The sequence below is a fragment of the Pollachius pollachius genome (assembly GCF_949987615.1).
Source record: "Pollachius pollachius genome assembly, chromosome: 5".
Classification (NCBI taxonomy): Eukaryota; Metazoa; Chordata; class Actinopteri; order Gadiformes; family Gadidae; genus Pollachius; species Pollachius pollachius.
The window spans coordinates 12,913,042-12,934,994 of NC_136938.1; the positions used below are offsets into that span (position 1 = coordinate 12,913,042).

Below are 21,953 nucleotides of genomic sequence, written 5' to 3' on the forward strand. Positions count from 1 at the left end.
TCTTCGTTCTCTTCTCCTCACACCCCCACACCCTGCCAACCTCTGGAAAACACAACAGCTATATCCCAGCCAGAGAGCAACAAGCGCAGGCGATGCTATGCTGTGAAGGCAGATTAAATAATAGCATTTATTCATGCTGAAATTCGATAACTACGTGTACTGATGCAGATAATTAAATGAATCTCTCCACAGTACTGAGTATTTCAACATATGCTTTGATATAAATCAGGGGCGGGTCTAATAGTCTATGGTAATGTTGACATTCAAAAGCAATGCAAAGCTTTGGGCTCTCAGATCTTATGCTGTTGTGATGTGCTCCTGAAACAGGTATTCATTTTCAGGGCTGGGACCAAGTCATTGTTTTGCAAGTCTCAAGTCTTTGCCCTCATGTCCAGGGTCAAGTCCAAAGTCAAGACCGACAAGCCCCCAAGTCCTACAGTTTGAGGTTTGAGTCCTTTCGAGTCCTTTTAAGTAATAATATTTGCAAAGATCATGTATGCTTTTAAGATCTGTATTTAATATTCAAAACCTTTTTTGCAAGAACAGAACAAAAAGTAGCTTGATTTGATTAAGTTTGCAAGAGTTTGGTTCCAAAACGCTATAAATCCATTTTGATCAATTTGAGTAAAATTAATTTTCTTTACCAAGAAAGTGGTATGATGAACAACTATTTTCTGTTTCAAACTTTCATATAGCATCTTGAGGTTTTAATAACATTACAAATTAAAATCCAGATTTTAATGATAAAATATTTTTTTTAAAAACAGATACATTTTTTTCCCAAAATGCATAAATCCATTACATGTTTTTCCCCAAATGCTATAAATTCATTGCATCAATATAAAATATACAATTGTTTACACAACGTGGAATGGTGCACTGTGATTGGTTGACTGGATTTGTGGCGTTCTGCAGAAAAGGTGGACTGGCGTTTATCGCGGTTTGGAAAGAAAGGGAGATAACAGGACAGTGTAACACGGTGGATATCAGGTTTTGCGGAAAATTAAATATGGGCTTATCAATAGTGACCAAAACTGAACAAAACTATCTTTGGTATCATTTTTGCCAACTGGCACGTTGTTTGAAAGTTCCTCTCATTGGTTGTCCTGCAATTTTATTCGATGGATGAACACGGTCCATGTAATCATACTTTTTAATCTTTAGGTTTTGGGGAAAGTAGCAAGTCTTTTCAAGTCAAAAGGCTCAAGTCCAAGTGAGGTCACGAGTTACTGATGTTAAAGTCCAAGTTGAGTTGCAAGTCTCATTACATTCTGTCGAGTCTAAAGTCATCAAATTCATGACTTGATTCAGACTCGATTCCAAGTCATGTGACTTGAGTCCACAAATCTGTTCATTTGTCAAACTCAACCCAAAGCTAAAGTTTTCTTCGACTGCAGCACGTGAAGTAAGGTGGTAAGGGGATGGGGGTGTATGTTTACAGATAGAGCGCTTGGTTGTTCCTAATTAAAGCATTTTTTCTTCTTCTGGATTTCTTCTCCGAGCCTCTGGCTGCTCCCCAGGAACACCACTGCCTGCGGACTGACGACATCTCTCTCCTCTTATTAACGCTCTCTCCCTCCCCCTCTCTCAGTTCTCTTTCTCTCACTCTCAATTTCTCTCTCTATTTTGTTCTCTCTCCTTTTGTTCTCTCTCGACCTCCCCCACTCTCCCTCCTTTCAATCTCTCTTTCTCCATCTCCATATCCGTCATTTTCTGCCTCCTCATCATTCTCTCCTTCTCTCTCTCTCTCCCTATCTGCATCTCTTCCCTTATTCCCAACCTCTCTTTTTCTCTCCCTCTAGCTGTAGGTCTCTCTCCCTCTCTATCTTATCTGGCCCTCTTTTTCTTCACTAAGACCAATACAGGGAAGTGTAAACATTGAAATAAGGGTTGTCAATGTGAAAGTTATCTCTCTCTCCTCTTTTTCTCTCCCTCTCTCCCCCCTCCATCTATTCCTTCCATCTCTCACCTTACACCTCACATTCTCTGCCTCCTTCTATCTCCTCATGTCGGAGTGCATTCTCCATCTCACTCCCATTTTCTCTTCGATCCCCCCGCATTTATCTCTCCCCACATTCCTCCCCTCCTAATCTCCCCCTCCCCCAAGTGGTTGGAGAAGAGCAGTGTAAGTTCTGATGTCTGTAATGGAGGAGCCAGCAGGTCAGGGTTTAATTGGCATTGTTGCCGAAATCTCATTAGCATACAGGTTCACAGAGTAGGTGGGACCGGACCAGAGGTCTGATCTATGTCACTGTGGGTACACATGCTCCGCCTCTCTTCTGACAGCCCCCTTCTATGTGGTCTCAGCCAGAGTATGCTTAATAGCTTTTCGACATCTTCTTCTTGCGCTCTCTCTCTCTCTCTCTCTCTCTCTCTCTCCATCTCACCATGCTGAATATCTTTAGACCTCTTACCCCTCCCTCTTTCTGCCTCTTTCTCTCTATGCTGAATGGTTGGGGTGAGACACCAGACTTAAGACGTGAACCTCTGTATCACCTCAATCTGATCTTAAAGAAGGTTCTCTGCTCCCCTCACATCCTATTGGTCACCAGACTCTTTAGACCCACCACTCCTCGCCAGAGAAGTAGATCACAAGGAGGCCGGCCTTTTATAGTAATCGTCATAATAATAAGATAATATTCATAATAATAATCAAGATGAGACAGTCATGAACGGAGAAAGCCTCTACCTCGTCCTCATATTGCTATTATTAAAGACCATTTCACTACACTTTCTTGTGCATAGCACAAGTGAATAGCTCAAAATTATACCACACTACTAAGATACTGGATACAAAATGATGCAACAATTTGCATTAATAGAGCTTAATTAAGTGTTTGTCTGTTTAAAGAAAATTATTCTGAATTGGAATAGCGGGAAAAGTTCAAACAGCAATTAAAGCTGTTTTGTAATTAAAGTCTTTACGTAAATGAGAGTCTGACAAAAACAAGACTACTACACAGGGAGAGTGCTTGGCAAAAAACATTAAGGGTTGCTTATAGCAACACTGTTAGAAGAATATGCTTCATATATATATGGATATTGGCTGGAAAAAATTATAAGGTAACACTTTATAATAGGTGCCATAATAAATAGCAAACTAGTCATTACCTAACCCTTTGTTAATATTTGTTAATTGTTACTGAAATATCTATTTGGCACAAGTTAATAGTTTTTTCTTCATTGATAAATATTAGTTGTTTGCATAACCCTAACCCAACCCTAACACTCGACCCTAACCCTAACCCTAACACACGGCCCTAACCCTAACCATAACACACTGCCCTAACCCTAACCCTAACCATAACACATGGCCCTGACCCTAACCCTAACCATAACACACAGCCCTAACCCTAACACACGACCCTAACCCTAACCCTAAGACATAGCCCTAACCCTTACACATGAGCCTAACCCTAACCCTAACACACGGACCTAACCAAAACACACAGCCCTAACCCTAATACACGACCCTAACCCTAACCAGCGACACTCTGTGGTCAGTGAAAAAAAACGATTAACTTGTGTCAAATAGATATTTTAGTAACAATTAAAAAATATTAACAAAAGGTTAGGTAATGACTAGTTTGGTATTATTATGGCACCTTATTATAATAATACATCCATATAAAAGCGTATTGATAAAAATATGTATTTTCAAAAGCATAAATAAGGTGTAAACACAAAATATATAAATATGTGAGAGAAAAATAAATAGTGCTGCATGTGAGAATTTGATAAATGAAAAGACAATGTAATGCATGAAAACAGATTACAAAATGCTCTGTGTTGGCTTTTAATGAGTTGTAAATAAATACACTTTACATCAGAGAGAGAGAGAGAGAGAGAGAGAGAGACAGAGAGAGAGAGAGAGAGAGAGAGAGAGAGAGAGAGAGAGAGAGAGAGTGAGAGGAAGGAAAACACCAGTGAAGCTTTGGAAAGGAATGCCTAGTAGTTGGGGTGTTTGACTCCCAGCTAAAAAGGTCCAGGGTTTGAACCCCAATGTCTGCACTCTGTGTGAAGGCATCCTTCAGAAAAATGACCTCACCACTAACGGCTTCTAAATTGCATTTAGCACTGTCAGTCGTTTATATATGTCTGCTAAATTAAACAGCTAATGGGAAATATAATGAAAAGCAAGCATGAGCTGGTGGAAGGAGAGCAGAGACAGCAGAACTCCAGATCCTGTGGTCTAAAGGAATCCGGTCTCCAGTGAGTGTGTTGGATCACATTTATCCCTGTGGGCAGGAGGAAGACATCAGTGCATCGGCTCATCTCACCCCAGCTCTGCCATCTGGAAGTCCCTCTCCCCCGCTCAACCTCCTCCCCCTCCCTCACCACTCCATCTCCCCCCACGGGACCCCAGACCCAAATTGAATACGTCCAAGCGCGATGACACAGATAGCTCCTGCAGTCAAACCCAGCCATATGTTAGCGGGAGGGCGCGAGATCTCCCAACTTCCAAATAACTTCCTGAGCTGGCCGATGCCATGACAGTGATGGATGACTTCACGGGTTCCTGGCGAGGGATGAAGGACCAGCCAGGCTGGAATGTCCTCCATGCTTCTTCACCTCATTGTCGTCTCCTTTTGCTCCACATGCAGACGAGAACCAAAGAAGATATTACCAAACGTGGGGGCCAAAAACCTGCCTTTCAGACATCAGCCCAAGAGGATTTAGACATATTCTGAGGTGCTTCCTCAAGGTTTGCCTGGGTTTAGTAAAGACTCTTAGAGAATATTAGAAAATGTCTCTTTTCTCCTTCAGTGTACAATTCTTTACCATTTACTTGTTTCAGACGCCTTTATCCAAAGCAATTTACAGTGTTTTATTTCGGTCATTAATGTCATTAAGGCATAGGTAGGGGTTAGATACTACAGATACATTTAAATAAGGAGAAGGTAGGGGTTAGACACTACAGATTCATGTCATTGAGGAGCAGGTAGGGGTTAGACACTACAGATTCATGTCATTGAGGAGCAGGTAGGGGTTAGACACTACAGATCCATGTCATTGAGGATCAAGAAGGGGTTAGGCACTACATATATTCATGTCATTAAGGAGTAGGTAGGGGTTAGACACTACAGACCCATGTCATTAAGGAGCAGGTAGGGGTTAGACACTACAGAGCCATGTCATTGAGGAGCAGGTAGGGGTTGGATGGTACATATACATGTCATTAAGGCGAAGGCATTAGGGTTTGAACAGTGACTGATGAACAATAAATAAATGTATGTATCTGCAAATGACAATGACAGTATGTACTTATTTTACAAAGAATAATTATAAACTTGAATTTACCTGATTTTAGTTAAAAGTTTAAATGGTTTCCTTTATTTGCCTTTGTATGTCTGTAAGTACATATTGTGATTTCAGTAGTGGCAGCACATATCTCTGACATGCATGTGTTGTTAGAAAAATCTAATTTAAGTGGAATTCAAGAAGATTTTACAGTTACGAAACCCATCTCCTCTAGAAAAGTGAACCATTTCCATAATATTAAAAGTATTCCTCAAAATAAAAACATTGGCTCGTAAATTTATGACTTTTGTTTTGGTTACACAACATAGTTTGAACATGCACATCGAATATCCTCAGTAGATAATCAAATAAACCATAAAGAAGATGTTGATGTCTAGAAATCAAGTTGGATTCACCCAAAACATTTAAACAATGATTGTCACTTAATTAGAAAATATGAATTATATTACATTTCAATATTTACGCCGTCCTCAATTCCACCTGCAAATCATGTTATTTTACTGTGATACTGCTTTTCTGCTTTATGGTTGTTATTCACTGGCTGACTATCTGGCTGGAAGAACTCTTACTCTTAGAGACTCAAAAGTCCCCATCAGTCCATAGCAATTTAATAAATAAAATGCTTAGTTGTGGCTTTGGCTAAACAGTGTATAATTGTAATCATATGCTTTCTATACAGAGCGGTGAGGCGGGGCCTGAATCCTGGGGTCTTGATGGTTTATGTGTGGCTAAGGGGGGGTCTAAATCCTGGGTTGTTCAGGGCTTTGGTTATTAAGCTTCTGGCTCAGAAGTAACTAACTATGGATTTCTAACCTCTGGGATATATTTTTTCCCCAAAGTGTTCTGGACGTCAGCTGCTATACGGAGGAAGTGTTCTTGGGTTGTAATACTGTGAGACAGCCACAGTAATGAGTCTATCACTCCACCCAACTGTTCTTAACAACTCAACATTGTAAAACTCATGGATGACGGGAATAGACATTCTCTCGACTTCTTCAAATAACTACAATTTATCTTGTTGAATGAAACCCACGGAAGCAGAACAACTCACGCGGACCTGCAGGAGGACCAAAATCAAGTGTGTAATCGTGTGATCACCTGACCTGCTAAACCATTTGTTTCACCGCTGTTATCTTCTAATGCGTTTCAGAACACATTGGCTATTTTTAGACTCCTCTTTGATGAGTCCCTCCCCACACCGTTGAAAATTAATTAGCTCTACATTGAATCTTGCCCCATACTCTGTGATGTCATGTAGGACTTCATGAATCACTGGTAAGGTTCCTCAACTTTCGACGGTTAAACAGGAGTGTAGTGCAGCCCTCTACAATTACTCACTGTGTGGAATAAGAAATTCAAAGCCAGCTGTTTTCCACCTGTGACCTATTCTCAAACAGTAATGACCCATCGGCCAAATCATAAAACCATGTGTGTGTATTCTACTTCAATATAAAGCCTTATGAAAAGCCAGAGAGAAGAAATAATAGTATTTCTGGGCACTACTGCTGTGTGTGTGTGTCAATACTGATAATAATAGGTATGTTATTTACCCCAATAGTTTGTGTGTATTAAGCCATTGAGGTTAGCTCACTATCAAAGCCTCTGGTAATTTGCTAATCAAGCAACGTCCTATGATATCCACAGGTCATTTATCAGTCTAAGCTTATTTCTGTTTGATTATTCACATACATACTGGGAATAAGGTCATGCTTGATTGCTTTGTTCTCTGTCCTTGATAATTAATAGCTGGCAGATCGCAATGTTTGCAGATGTCCGAGTTAAAACAATGGCAGAGATTGACTGGTCTAATATGGATTTTGAGAGGGTACTTTAACCTTCATGTTCTGCATCTGAAACTTGCATTTATATAAAAAATTATAATCCATATAGGCCATATGTTATGTTGTACAGGTTATCCTTATCCCTCCTGACTACTCTGACTCAATTGTTTTTAAAATAACTTCACAGTGGGGTGTCTCAGTCAGGATATTTTAGTCGTAGATACCAAATATAGATAGAGGATGAAATGAGATAAAAATGAGAGAATAAAATGAGATAAGGTGAGTGGATGACTGAGCCAAGATGAGAGGATGAATGAGGCAATATGAGAGGATGACAAATACGGGATAACATAGTAGTCATAGTCCAGATCACATTATAGTAGAGTTGTAGTCTGGATGGGAACTTCTGATGTCACAGAATGATACATTATGGGGCAGATTAAATTAAGCCGAAATAAATTCAAATTGAGGGTACAGATTGACCATTAACTCAGAAAACCCCAGACGGAGCTCTGGGAATTAGACATTCAGCTTTATGGACAACACTATCAAATGAGACTCAACTTGGCCTAACCCTCTGCGTTGAGAAAGAGTACGAGCGACACACAAAGATTGTGTTAACTTACTTAAAGGTGGTTCTTTACAAGTCATTCTTTGTTTCTCTTCGTCTCATCCTTTACATTTTCATATTTCTCACTCAGTGGTTAATTGGTTCAGTAGTCCTTAACTGGTAGAGCAAGGCATTAATATGGTCAGTGTACAGAGTTTGATTCCCTGTCAAACTCAAATGGAAGAGCATGATGTCAACATAGCCAGTTAGGTGTTAAATTCCCTGGCTATCTCAACTGGTAAGAGCATGGCATTAACACTGCCAGGGTTAGTGGTTTCATTATCTGACCTACTATATATTTATATATTAGGGCTGTCAAAATAAGTGCGTTAATAATACGTTAACGTAATCTTATTTTAACGCGATTAATAAAAATTGACGCTTTAGCGCACATTATTTTATTTATTTTTAACTCTGATTTTGAAAGTTCTTCCCGCAGAATGGATTCACTTACTTTACATTAAATTACAATTGCAGCAAGTGACTGCCTGATTACAATAGCAGTAAGTGCCAGCCTGTTTTCAATTGCAGTAAGTGCCAGCCTGTTTTCAATTCCCAAATTTTTGGTGCTTCTTATTTGAATTTAACTACACATGTATTAACTGTTGGTTTACAATTGTACTAATTAACCGCCTTTTTACATTCCCAAATATATTGTGTTCCGTAAATTTCAGATTAATGAAGTCAACTCACCAATACTATGCCATCAATCTCGATAAAAAAACAATAATCTTAAAGCACACACACATACACACACACACACACACACACACACACACACACACACACACACACACACACACACACACACACACACACACACACACATCTCTTGTCAAGTTGTGTGCAGGATAAGTTGACTGCCATCTCACGTCTGTGGGCTAACTGCATGTGAAACCAAAGCGTTCCTAAAAACAACCTCATTAGCCAAAGCGGAGGCTGATTAGCATGCTCGCAACACTACGCACCCGCTGTGATGCGTCTCGATGTCACCTTGAGGCCATGCACGTTCAACAGTGCGATCGACGACACCTACTAATCAAACACACGGCACTGCACCCATTCGCTTGCGAATAACACAAGCAAGAGGTTGGGTGCCCTGAATGTCATGGGGACTTTTAGCTCATTTTCCCCAAGTAAAATAATAACTATTGTAACTTGCCATGAAACATTATACAAGTATTTCTGGTTTTCTGGTTATCAATGCTTGCTAGCCGCTCTCATTCTCATATGAATAAATACAAGTTGTTCGATTTGTTTCAATAATGGAACATGAAGCAGATATTGCGAAACATTTGATGACATTTAGACGAGATGATGGTGGAACTAGGGCGCACGCTAAGGGACAGGATACATAAGTTAGATCTCAGGATGAGTTTCAGCTTCTAGTGTTTAGTCTATGGATGATGGCTGGGGCTGTAGAGGGCCTCATGGACAGATAGCTAGCTTCCCAGCATGGGAAATACTCCTGCTCATGTTACGCAGAATTTCTTAGCTCCTCTACACCATGCCCATCTCTGATATCCCAACCTTTTATCTCTTGAGTAGTGTACCCCCTACAGATATCCCAACCCTTTATCTCTGAGTACTTTACCCTCTAAAGATCCAGGGCCTTTTGAAGTAGCATCCTGTGCTAGAACAAGGACTGCTGTTAACACCGGGTAAAGAGGAGGATAAAAGCAGCGTTACCGCACACTAGTGACTCTTTATGTAAACTTAATAGGTGGCACCCCACTTAAATATTTTCGGACTTGCTGTTTAAGACCTGCATATAACTTTATCAAGGAAAAATGAACAGAGACATAAAAACAAAAGAATCTTGCTATTTTCTGAATCTTCCTGTTAACCTCCTCTGAAAAAAATGCAGCCCCCTATAGGCCCGCATCCCTTAGGTTGAGCATCACTCCCCTAGCTTGAAAACAAGGTTGACTTATGAGATCAGCCGATGCGGACCAGCAGGAAGCGTTGGAGGACACCAGCAGCTTTTAATTTGTATTGTGTTACGTTTTGTCATTGAAAACAGCTTGTTATTCCTAGCATGTATGAGACCCAGGCCACGGGAGGGAGGGTAACTGAAGCTCCCTGTAATCTTCTTTTCATTGTTGTCGTAGGGTTTGTGACTGGACCTGAGGATGTGTTTGGTGGGGGGCACCTAGCAGGGTCTGGGTCTCCTAACCGTGTGGCATAACAACGCTTGACAGTTCAGAGACATGGAGCCGATTCTTCCACCAAGCTCAACTTGACTTCAGGGGACGAAATTGTGAAACTGGAAATAATTGCAAATAAACAACTCGTTGCAGCTGCCAATGTCAAGTTTGTTTACTGTCGTTGATGGGCGTGTGACGTTGCCGCGACAACACCGCCTGGTTTATTAGTGTACCCGTCGTCCCGCCTTTCGTTCTCCTTACCATCCCTACCCCCTGAATCTCAGAGGGCCAACTTATTTAGCGCCTCGCGTCACCCAGTGTGTACCCGCATGTGTCGGGAAAAACAAAAATAAAAAGTCCCAGGTGTGATATGTATTTACATCCCTGACACCTTGATGGGGAACGTCACAAGGGATCGCTTCCCCATAGCCCAGTATGGAGCACGTCTCTCAGTCACACCCTCTCATCAGCGTGCAGAGCAGGGGACTACAGGGCTATATCCAGATCACCGTGCAGAGGCAGAGGGCACCCAGGGACCGGGAGAGCGGCCGGAGCAATATATCTGGTACGCTCCCTGAAGCGGGAGCATGTGTCTTGGTAATGACAGGGATATTATTGCAGCTATGGTGCAACCTGGGGTGGGTGTGAACAGGAGACAAATATCTGTAATTTTCGACGGTGTACTACTGTACTCAGGTGTCTTGTGGGTGAGGTTTTTCACAAACCTTGCGTTGTTCAAGCTGTAACCTTTCTTGTTTTAAACTGCAGAACAATTTTTAGGGGTTTTCTCTTTGTGATGTAATCTTGTGTAGTGCACAGGGGCAGGTGAGGCCCGGCTCTGTCTCGTTATAAACCCTGAGATGAGTGTAAGAGTGGGTGGTCGTGAATCAGTGGAGGCTTAGTGACATATGCAAGTGTCTGGATCACTGCAAAATTACCATCCTAACCTTTTGGCTACCTCTCCTTGGCGACAATGAGCTGAAAAAAAATACAATCAAATAGTTAAGGAGTTTGCATGTGCATATGCTGTAGCATATGCATAGGGCTGGGCAATGCTTCAATTACGATTATTAATCGCGATAATTCTCACGTCGATTACGACGATAAGCATTATACATAAATGCTCGATATAAAAAAAATTAATTTACTGGATTGGCTGTTATGGATTTACCTTACAGCCAATCACACAGCAGAAATAAACCTCTACAAAGATTTGAGATGGTTGCCTCCCTGCCAAAGGAGTTTGGTGTGATAGTCACTCACAGATTATTCTTTTATTTTTAAACACATTATTTTATGTAGCATAATATCTGGTTTTACAATGTTTACATTTTGCACTTACGTAAGCACTACGTAGTTCATATTTTATATATTAAAGTTCAGTTCATGTGCCAGGGCCTTTGTTCATCCACTTTTTTACTTTTTATGTATTGGTTGTGCCTCTACAAGATTTAAGATGTTTTCTGAAGCCCTGCCAAAGGAATTTAATGTGAAAGAAGTCAGAGCTTTTATCTTTATTTACATTATTTTCAATAGGTTACAAGGCAAACAACCTTATATTGTTCTGTTGGGGGCAGATAAAAAATGTTTGTGAAGTTAAATGTTTATATTTAAATGTGATTAAATGTTCCCTTATCACAAATATGGTAATAAACAAAAGTGTACAGTTTAACTAATGAAGACTCTGGTTTCTTCAGGCTTCAGCAGTATCAAATTATATATTGTGATTAATATCGATATCGAAAAAATAATCGTGATAATAATTTTAGCAATATCGCCCAGCCCTACATATGCACATGCAAACTCATGCAAACTCCTAGTTAAGGAGTTTGCATGTGCATATGCTGTACGATATGCACATGCAAACTCTTAACTATTTGGTTTTAGTTTTTTTTTTTCACCTCATTGTTTATGGTAAGACTGACAGAAAATAACTACTATGATTTTCAACTGTATGTTAAGTACTCATAGTTATGCTTTATTTTTCTTAATTTAAGGAGCAGTTAGCACAAAGGTTAGTGCCCGGGAACAAACTCCAGTTGTACTAACCTCGCCCTGGTAATGGGTAGGTTGCATGTTTTTAGTGTGGGGGAAACGGCAGCAACCGGAGGAAACCCATGTGGAAACAGGGAGAGCATGCCACCTCAAAATAAAAAGGGCAGAGTGGCAAAGCCTCGGACACAGAACCTCCCTCCCTGGTGGCAGTGGATGGCCCTAGAGTTCAATGAGCATAATAAAAGCAGTAGTAGTGCTTTTAAAGTGTAGTGTTATTTACGCTTGTTCCGTTGTGTGTATGAGCGTTAACAACTGCCCAGATGGAGCTCCAAACATCCACACACATCGTAGTGTTATACTTTTAGTGCCGAGAAGCTTTGTCGCTCCCGGGCGTGGCCATCAACATTAACCAATGACAAGACACAGCTCCACACATCAACAGATATCTCATCACTGGTGTCCCTACGTTGCTATGTTGAAGAGTATAGTAAAAGAGAGTTTGAATGGAGCAGAGAGTAACTTTCACAAACTAGTTGCCAGCAAAAATAGGTGTTTCTCCTAATTACACTCTTATTTTATTGACACAATTTAAAATATTACTATGTTGAAGCTCAAAGACATATTACCACGTAAAAAATGGGTATATTTATACTTCAGCACAGGATACACCAGTTTTCCACCAGTGACAGTGGAACACACAGTGGGATGTAAATCCAAAACTCACAAATACCTTCCATTGAACATTTTATATGCTCCCTCTCCAGTTTCTATTCCACTATATCCCTCGCCGTTGTGCGACCTGCTAATCCCCAAACTTCAATCACATACTTCCTTCCAAATTTACCGCCGTTATTCTCTAGCGGCTTTTTGCAGCTTGAGAGGGTTGGAATCTCTAATCCGTGTTCCATTACTGATTTAGGCTGGCAGCTGATTGAAAAGTGAAAGTGAAAGTGTTGTCTTGGTTTCCTAAGCCAGCCGAAAGGTCTTTTTACTGAAGCTCTGGGAGCACAAACCATGGTTCCCCGTAAGCTTGTACAATGCAAAGTGCAATGTATGCATGCAATGTGTAGAGGGTGGTCATTTGGCACCTCTTCATTCCTTTCCCATAATCTGATCCCAACTTCCTGTTCCTTTTCATTTTGTTTTGCCCATATACATATACACTATACTTCTTATCCTAACTACAGAGTACTTTTTCTTTGTGCATATGTATTAAACCTAATAATTGCAGAGTCCAATGATCTTTATACACTTCCTTTTGATTCCAAAACAAATATTGTGGACAGACAAACACTTCAACATGTTCCATCAAATTTGACAACAATGCCACGCAGTTGGGACTCACACTCAAAATGGAAAACAAGAACTGAGAATAGTTTGTGATCTCTTTGTCATGTGAGGAAACAGAAGTGGGAGTGAAGATTGGAGTGAGTTGTGAGACCTGACACATTTGGCTCTCCTTAGGCAAATATGCACGCATGGCAGTGCACGCGTGTCCTTGTGTGCCAGCTCATCTTCACATCTCATCAAATCCTGTCCCTGAAGATGTTCATGAGCTAGTGTGGGAGCTTACTGTGCCTGACACAGCTAAGAACATGCTAATGTAAATGTACTAAAAATAGAATGTCCCCCAATATGTTCTTACTGTTTACTTTGTTCAATTTGCTTGGAATCATATTTACAGAACATGAATTTAGTAATGTTCTTAGTAGGACTGTCAAGCTCTGGTCAGTTGGTCGATTGATTTGTCAAAATGCAATTGCTGAGGACAAATCGCTGGTGTTACTTTTCTGAGGAAAAGAATGCTACTTAATCCCTTATTCAGGGGCAAGAGGGACAGATGCAGGCTGATGTATTTTTTTTCAGATTTTTGTGCTAAATGCATGATAGGTTTATAGTAGGAATGTATCAGACTTAGCACCCTGGCACGCATTGCAGCCATCAATAAGGACCCATTATAATAAACACTGAATAAAACCTCGAACGACGGACAAAGAATCGGAGTTGGTAGAATGTCAACCAAGATTTTCTTTGGTTGACTACAGCTGTAGTTCTGGGAGTATACACTTTGGTACTTGGTTGTGCACACTATGTGAATTCCGTTATCTGCTAGGGCTATCCCTTTACAATAAGTGAAAATTAATAAACCATTAATCAACAACATTTTATTTAATTAATGAGCATTATTATATAGCCTTAGCATAGGGGCTAGGGTTAGGGTTAACCCTAAGCCTTATACATGATATAAAAATAAATACCTTAATTAACATGAACACCATTACCTTTATTAACATGATTAACATTGTTAAACATGAACATCATTATGTATGATAACTAGACCATTATTTAACTATTATCTGACTGTTAGATAATGCTTATTACTGCATTAACTAGTGTTAATCAATGGTTAATCAATGTACCCTTAATGTGAACTGTTACCAATGACAACAACACAACATAAATAAAAACAGCCTGAAAGATGTTGGTGAGAAGGTAGACATCGCTAATGCTGCCATGGTAAAGCTAGTGCCATGGTAACGCTTGTGAAATTGTTTAGTAGCTGCTAATGCTGCCATGAAAGACATCCCAGGTCAGTGCCAGAAGCTTTTCATGGCTCTCCGCTCTATTGTTCTTGAAAACAGCAGGTCCACAAGAAATTCTGGAGGTGTGACGCATTGATTGATGACTAACTGAGAAAAAAACGTACACACCTCCACGCACACACGCACACACACATGCTGGGCTCACTCATGGCTGTAAGCGTGCTGTGACTGACTAGCATGTAATAGACCTTCTCCGAACCGGGCGATAGATGGACACGAGGGCAGAGGAGGAGGAGAGGAGAAGAAGTGAGGAGGAGAGGACAGGGAGGAGAACAGACCCACTGGGTTTTCACATGGCTGTCCGCTCAATGCTCTGAATCAAACATCTCCTTATACTTCATCCTCTTCTTTCCTTCCTCACTCTCCTCTGCTTTCCCCTTCTCTCTTCATACGTTAGTACCTCTTTCATCTCTCCTCACATATTCTCCTTTCCTCACTCTCCTCCTCTTTTCAGCCTCCGCAATTGCTCGTCATACTTCATCACCTCTTCTCGTTTCCTCTTGTCACCTCTTATCACCTCCTTTTCTCCTGTCTCCCCTTCCCCTCTATTCTACCCTCCTTTCCTCTCTACACCAATCCACCTCTCCCCTAATCTCAGCTCTCTCTCTCTCCTCTTCTCTTTCGTCCCCTCCTCTCCTCTCGTCATTGTTCTCACCTGCTGCTATCAACGCCCTCTGCTCCCCTCCTCTCGTGTCCTCCACTCCCTTCTTCTCCTCTTCTCTCGACCCCCTCAACCTCCCTCCTCTCCACCCATCAACTCCCCTCCCCCCCTCTCCCCTCCCCTCCTCTCCCCTCTCCTCCTCTCCCCTCTCCTCCTCTCCTCTCCACTCCTCTCCTCTCCACTCCTCTCCTCTCCTCTCCTGAGTTGGTTTGGCTGACAGAACCCACTGTTTTTGTCCCTTGTGCAAACGGAACTCAAACTACTGAGAGCTACTGATAGCCTCCCTCCCCATCAACCCCCCTCTCACTCTCCCCCCCACCACCACCACCGGCAGCAGCAGCCAGGTGCCTCCCTCGTGGACAAAGAGGAGGAGCAGGAGAGGAGGAGTTCTATTTATCAACATGGCTGACCTCCATCCCGGAAGGCTAAAAGAACCAATTACGTCTTGTCCAACTCACTGCCAAAACAGTTATTACTATTCTCCCCGGACAAATACAGCCGGCTGCCAAGGACTGCACGGACTATGACGGAATGGTTTGCACCACAAAGTTACAACGTGCCACTAAAGTTGGCGTAACTCCTAATGGTCCAACATGCAGCTCAGCTGTATTTGTATTCTTTCTAAAATATATATATATATATATATATATATATATGAAGCACCTTTCAAAGGTCCCAAGGTCGCATTTTAGGGTAAACATCTGAGGTTTAAAATCTGATGTTTAAAAAAAAAAAGGAACAAACAGATGAAGAAGGAAGCAAACAGAACACCACATGTTTATGTTGGGGGGAAAGAGAAGATGGGCAGGAGAGAGAACAAATAATGGTTTCAGGACCCTTGGTGTGAGCAGGGAGAGGTTTCCAGAGTGCTGGGGCAGCAGAGGAAAAGACAGGGGTGGTGTGCAGCTGGTCAGAAGATAAGGGTTGGAGGATCAACATAAGGTTTTTCAGATTTTCAGTCTTGTAGCCTTACATATCAACCACAAATAAAAATATAATATTAAAATCTATACAAATATATCATCCATTTCAGTGTTTAGGGAGAAAATATGAAGGGTAAAATGCATAGAAAATGTTTAAAATTTTGTAAGATGAAAGTTTTTTTAATTTGTATTTTTTTTGTGCATCTCGTTAGCAATCAAAAACCTTGCCTCAGGTTGTGTTGTTGAAATATCTGCTTCTGTGTACACAACTCAGAAAAAAGTTGCATATTGCCCTAAAGTTTTCAATAGCATATGCAAATGAGTAAAGGAAATGAGATTTGTAGCCAGAAGGGAAGTGGCATCACTTCAGCATATCATGTAAGGACGGATGCTAATCCCGCCAACTCAACACATATACATCTGATTACAAGCTATTATTAACATTGCTAATTACCCCTAATGAAGTCATTTTCTTATAGCAGCATGCAAGGACTCTAACCTCTGTGGTATTTACTTAAAGGTTATTTGAAGACATTAAAAATCCAATTACACAGTGAGAACATGGTTTATGTGAATTTTAATGAGTGTTTGATCACTGTGCGCCACCCTCCCAAAAACAGATGGTTTAATGTTGATCATAGCAAACAGTGACATTTGTAGATCAGCAATTACCATGAAGGTGTTGTTCAATGACAGGTGTTACATAAGCTAACAAAGCTAGTGTCAGTTTACTACCAATCAAAAGGTTTTTCTGATAAAATAGCACAATTTGCTTTTCATTCAAGGTTTGGAAATACCTAAATAATGTGCCTGAATTAACATGCCCTGAAATATTGAATAAATATTTAAAAAACGTTTGGTTCTAATATTTTCAGTGATTTTGTAACAAGACAAAAAGTGCCTTAATATGTGTGGCTACTTTTGATCGATATCCTTGATTTAAAATATAGATTCCAAAAAAGGCCTATAGGATATTGGTTTATTTCAGCATCATCTTAAGTTTGTATAGAGAACAAACAACCATCACACACACACACATAGGTGTTCATTTCAGGAAGATGTAGGAAGATATTTTCTACTCCCAGAACACACACAAACAAAATCAAACATACTCACATACAATAAGAGAGTGTTTCATATATTTGATCATTGTTTTAATTGGTAATGGCCAAAATGTTGTCAAAAGAAGTCTTGCCAATATGTATGTTGACTAAACAGGGATAATATTAATTGAGGTGGTAATGTTTTCCATTATATTTTGAATTGTCACCTTGTGACATATTTGTGTTTTCCTTTACATATTCAACACATTTTCATCATGAACTGATATGGAGAGGGCACAAATTGGTGTATATACAAATGCACTATAATAGAGGAAAAGTTGTTTGATGCTCAAAATGTCATGCAGGGACAACCCGTAGACCCCTGGTCAATGTGCCCCCCACCCCCACTGTATTCAAACTAATATTCTTTCAGGCATCCACACAGGTTCAATTGTAAATAGCGGCTTAAATCAAATGGACCCACATCAATAATAATGACTAAAATGAAAGACAACAAACAGCTGTCCGAAGCCACCCTCACAATAGTTTCTAACAAGTATCATGATGAAAAACATGCATGGGCAGGTAATACTTTAATCTTTCCACTAAATTAATATCCCTTATGCAAGTGTTTTTCTTATCAACCCTTAGGTCAAAGTGCTCCTGAAAGAGCTTTGAGCTGGTCTACTTCATACAGTTAATACAGCTTTTACCTTGTGTTTACCAGGCATCTTTATTTTGTCTAGGTTAAACTCCTTAAGTGTGATATCAAAATCATGATATTTTAGTTTGGTTATAGGTTATATGATTTCCGCTGCTACGTCTCTCCATCAAAACAATAACAAAATAAATCGTTTGATTACTTCTGAAGCAGAGAGGGGATCTGGAAGTTGTTATCTTCACTACCATTGCCGGGAAAACACTATCTGACGTGGCTTAGGCAGAAATCATGTTAACAGACAAGTTAACGTTTTATTCATAGGCTATGTGATTTTATTGTAATTAAATTGCCGCAAGCAACATCATTTTAATTGCTAATAACTGAAATATCATATCAATGATTTAGGTTCTAGTTCGCTAGTGGATATCTGTTTTTGCGTGTTTTCCCGGAAATAAGGTTGTTAAGGCCATATGACACCATTGACATGCGAACAATTGAAGCGGACCTTACCGTGAATAAACTACGGATTTTTCCGGGTATAAACATTGCAACCATTCGGATAATGTAACAACACAACTCACTAAAATACATAACATTGGTTTAGTTGTTTTAAGATATTTTAAAGAGGACATTTTACATAATTACCTTTAAAAGATAAACCGTGGACTATAAGGTTAACTGTACAAAAGCCGCGCACCATTCTCACTTGAGAGACGCACGACATAGTGGTGGGGAAGGCGCCAATAGCTTACAGTTAATGCCTCTGGGTTTACTGTTCAACTTGCATAGCCTACTTTACCATCTAACTTCGCTCTTCGCGGTGGTTAGAAACGGCCGTGACATTAAGCGCGTAGTATTTCCATCAACCTCATTAGTCCAACAGCCGCTGAGGTAGCTGACAGGTAGGGTCCAGACTGACGGACAGGTCAATAACACAACAACCCTGCCCCGTGTTATGAGGATAATGCTTTGTTAGTGAGATGAACATCTCTCGCTCTCCTTCGATCTGTGTGTGTGTGTGTGTGTGTGTGTGTGTGTGTGTGTGTGTGTGTGTGTGTGTGTGTGTGTGTGTGTGTGTGTATGCGAGAATGCTTTTGTGTGTGTGTGTGTGTGTGTGTGTGTGTGTGTGTGGCCAACCTATAATGCACGTTTCAAAAATAGGATTTAAATTGCAAGGTAGTCAATTCAATACTTCATTTTATGCATTTGCAATTGTAACTGGTCCATGAGGGGATGATACATGGATGCGGGGTGGGCCAATTGAGGGGTCCAACATTGTTTAAATCAAAGTTGACAGTTATAATGACGAGATAATGAATTCAAGTCTCTAACTGCATAATGACCGCCCCCCCCCCCCCCCCCCCCCATTTGACACACACACACACACACACACACACACACACACACACACACACACACACACACACACACACACACACACACACACACACACACACACAAACACAAACACAGATACACAGGTAATGTTCCAAAAGGAGCGTATACCATTACACGTGTGCGTTTGGCGACCAGCGACTTATTAAAACCCTTTCTCTACTGTGTCAGCTCGACTGTAGAAGCTAGTAGCTCGTTTCTAGATCAGCCGTTGAAGCCTTTCTTAGTGAGGTATCGGTCTTAATCCCACAACTGCTTCGACTATAACTGATAACACAATGAAGATATTGTAACAGATAGCATAATATAAGTTATATAACAAATAACATAATAATATACATATGGCTGATATAGCCGAGAATGTAAATAATATAACAGAAACCACAACAAGAGGTTATGACAACCATCAATATAAAACGTCTACATCAAAAGAGCAAAATATCGAAAGAAGAAAATGTTTAGCTGCGAATTTTGACAAAAACCTTCTCTGGCAAATGCGTTTCGAGTGTACAGAGCCCCCTACTGTTAAATAATATAGTTTATATTCGAAAGCTCCTGACAGCACCGTGTTGAATACGGCAACAGGTCTGAGAATCTTTTATATGAAATGGATGGAAGGAGATGCAATTCTGTCATGTATTTTATGTTTATTTCTATTCTTTATTTTTCTGAGCACCTTGTGCCTAGTCTACTTAAATGGGTAGTTTATGTTGAACTTATGTTTTCATTCATATTGTTATCTCTATTATGTTAAATATCCTAGTTTATTCTACTTCGAGAGGTTAATCCTAAATTATTCACTTTAAGTTATCCGTCAGCCAGGTTATTAGTTGGTCACACACTCCCAGCAGTAGTTTGAAAATGTCACAAACAACTATGCTGCCTTTGGATATAATATATATTGTATATAAAATGTTTTGTACTGTAACACCTTTTCTTTTTATTCTTTTGATCTAATTATAAGCATGTTATTTCGTATAAAACATTAATCAGGCAACAAGACTGTTCACAGGAACATATGAGGACCCAAGCACTGAAGGCAGCACCGTACCTCGCCATGCAGAGAGAGCATACTCCTTATTGGATGTATTATATACTCCTTCCCAAGTTATGAATGAAACACACCTTGTTGTTTCCACGATCAGCATGAACAGGAACTGTGTACAATGGACAGCTCCTATCGACTGAAGGCGCAACATCATCCATATTTGAAAAAAACATGTTTAACTACGTGATGGAAGGAAGCGATGCGATTTAAGTCACTTTCAATGCGGCTCGTTGTAAGTGAAAGAACCCAAACTTGCACACTACTACAGAATCTGTTAACAGCAGCAGGCGTCCGCGGTTTGTAAAGCAGTCCCAGGTAGGCAAGAGTCCATCGTTGTATTCTCTTGTAGGTTGTTATTGGATGTTTGATTGACAGAAGGCAAGGTTTTTTTTTACCGGAGTGGTGCCTACCTGATATCTCCTGGTGAGGCACATCGGCGATGCTGAATCCCAGCGCGTGATAAGCCTGCCTCACCTCCCCGCAGCTCCGCGCCTTAACGTCTCCTCCGGACGACAGGGACAGCATGGAGAAAGTACACAAGGCCACTTGTATTCCCCACATAGCGGTCATCACGGATAAATCCTGGAGTTGGTGAGATTAAAACCAAAAAAAAATAAAACAACGGTTTGATAAATCCTCTGGTAGATCCAAGCCGCTGAATGCGAGGTTTGGGTCAGGGTTTCGGGTGTTTATAAAGAAAACACAACATCACGCCCACCACGTTGGTGCACAACGTCCATCACGGCGTATCTCTCCTCCCGCGACACGCGTTGCACTTTGGGGCCAAATCCGTTGAAATCGATATATTGTAGTGACCTCCGTTCCGATGAACTTCAGTGCGTACACACACTCACACACAAGCAGAGAGCTGTTGTGTCTAACCAAACCCGGCGGAGACGCGAACGGAGCACCACTGAGCCCGGAGAGGAGTGGGGGTTTCATTGGCGCAGGAAGAGTTGGAAGCGCGGACGGAACCCATTAGGGGATTATCGTCATAATAAAAATAATAATCAGACGCACGAGCGCAGCGACATATAGCTGCTTTTTTGTATCAGAGAGAATAACACACACCACACACAAACAACACCGAGAGAAAAAATGGGACATTGACGTATTGATACGCGACCGTATTGATGATCCCTCTCAAAACCATTGACTCGCCTGACAGATGACTCGCCGATAGGTCAAGATATGATTTAAAGCTCAGCAACATCGTCAAATGGTTCAATCATAAAGAATCTACGGTCATGAATACATCCACGTATTTATAAACCTTACTCTCTCTACACGACACTCTCCGAGCTACATTGTTTATGAATCACTTTATCCTATTTTCAATGCTATTTGTTTTAAGTACCGCCGTATTCCACCTTGCAATTCCCTACCTTGTATAATTTATACATTTGGTGCTGACGCAGCTTAAATAAAATGTTGCCAGGTAGGCCTAATTAAGTGCTTAGCATTCTAGACATGGGTTTATCAAAACGTGCAATGTAATTGGACTCTCTGTATCAAAGAGACCAACTGTTACACGTGTACTGCAAACAGTACTGATGACCTCATGATGTTGTCCATGTGACTCATATAAACTCTCTGCCTGATATGAACTGTTTGAACAGTCTGACGTCGAATATGTCTTCTCTCTGTTCAACACACACACACACGCAGGCACACACACACACACACACACACACACACACACACACACACACACACACACACACACACACACACACACACAACCATATAGAGAGACACACACACATGCATAGACACAAATACACCTGAGCCTACACATTCACACTAACGGTATTCCCTGACCTT

At 40.7% G+C, this 21,953-nt stretch overlaps 1 protein-coding gene across 1 annotated transcript in view; it reads right to left on the bottom strand.

Annotated features, from left to right (window-relative positions):
• gpc6a (glypican 6a) overlaps positions 1-20,699 on the bottom strand; it is a gene marked incomplete at both ends in the record, with an annotated part of 109,425 nt that extends 88,726 nt beyond the window's left edge. The window contains one exon of the mRNA XM_079737004.1: positions 20,540-20,699. Coding sequence (XP_079593130.1) covers positions 20,540-20,699 — 160 coding nt within the window. The remainder of the gene's footprint in view (positions 1-20,539) is intronic.
• Between the last annotated feature and the right edge of the window lie 1,254 nt (positions 20,700-21,953).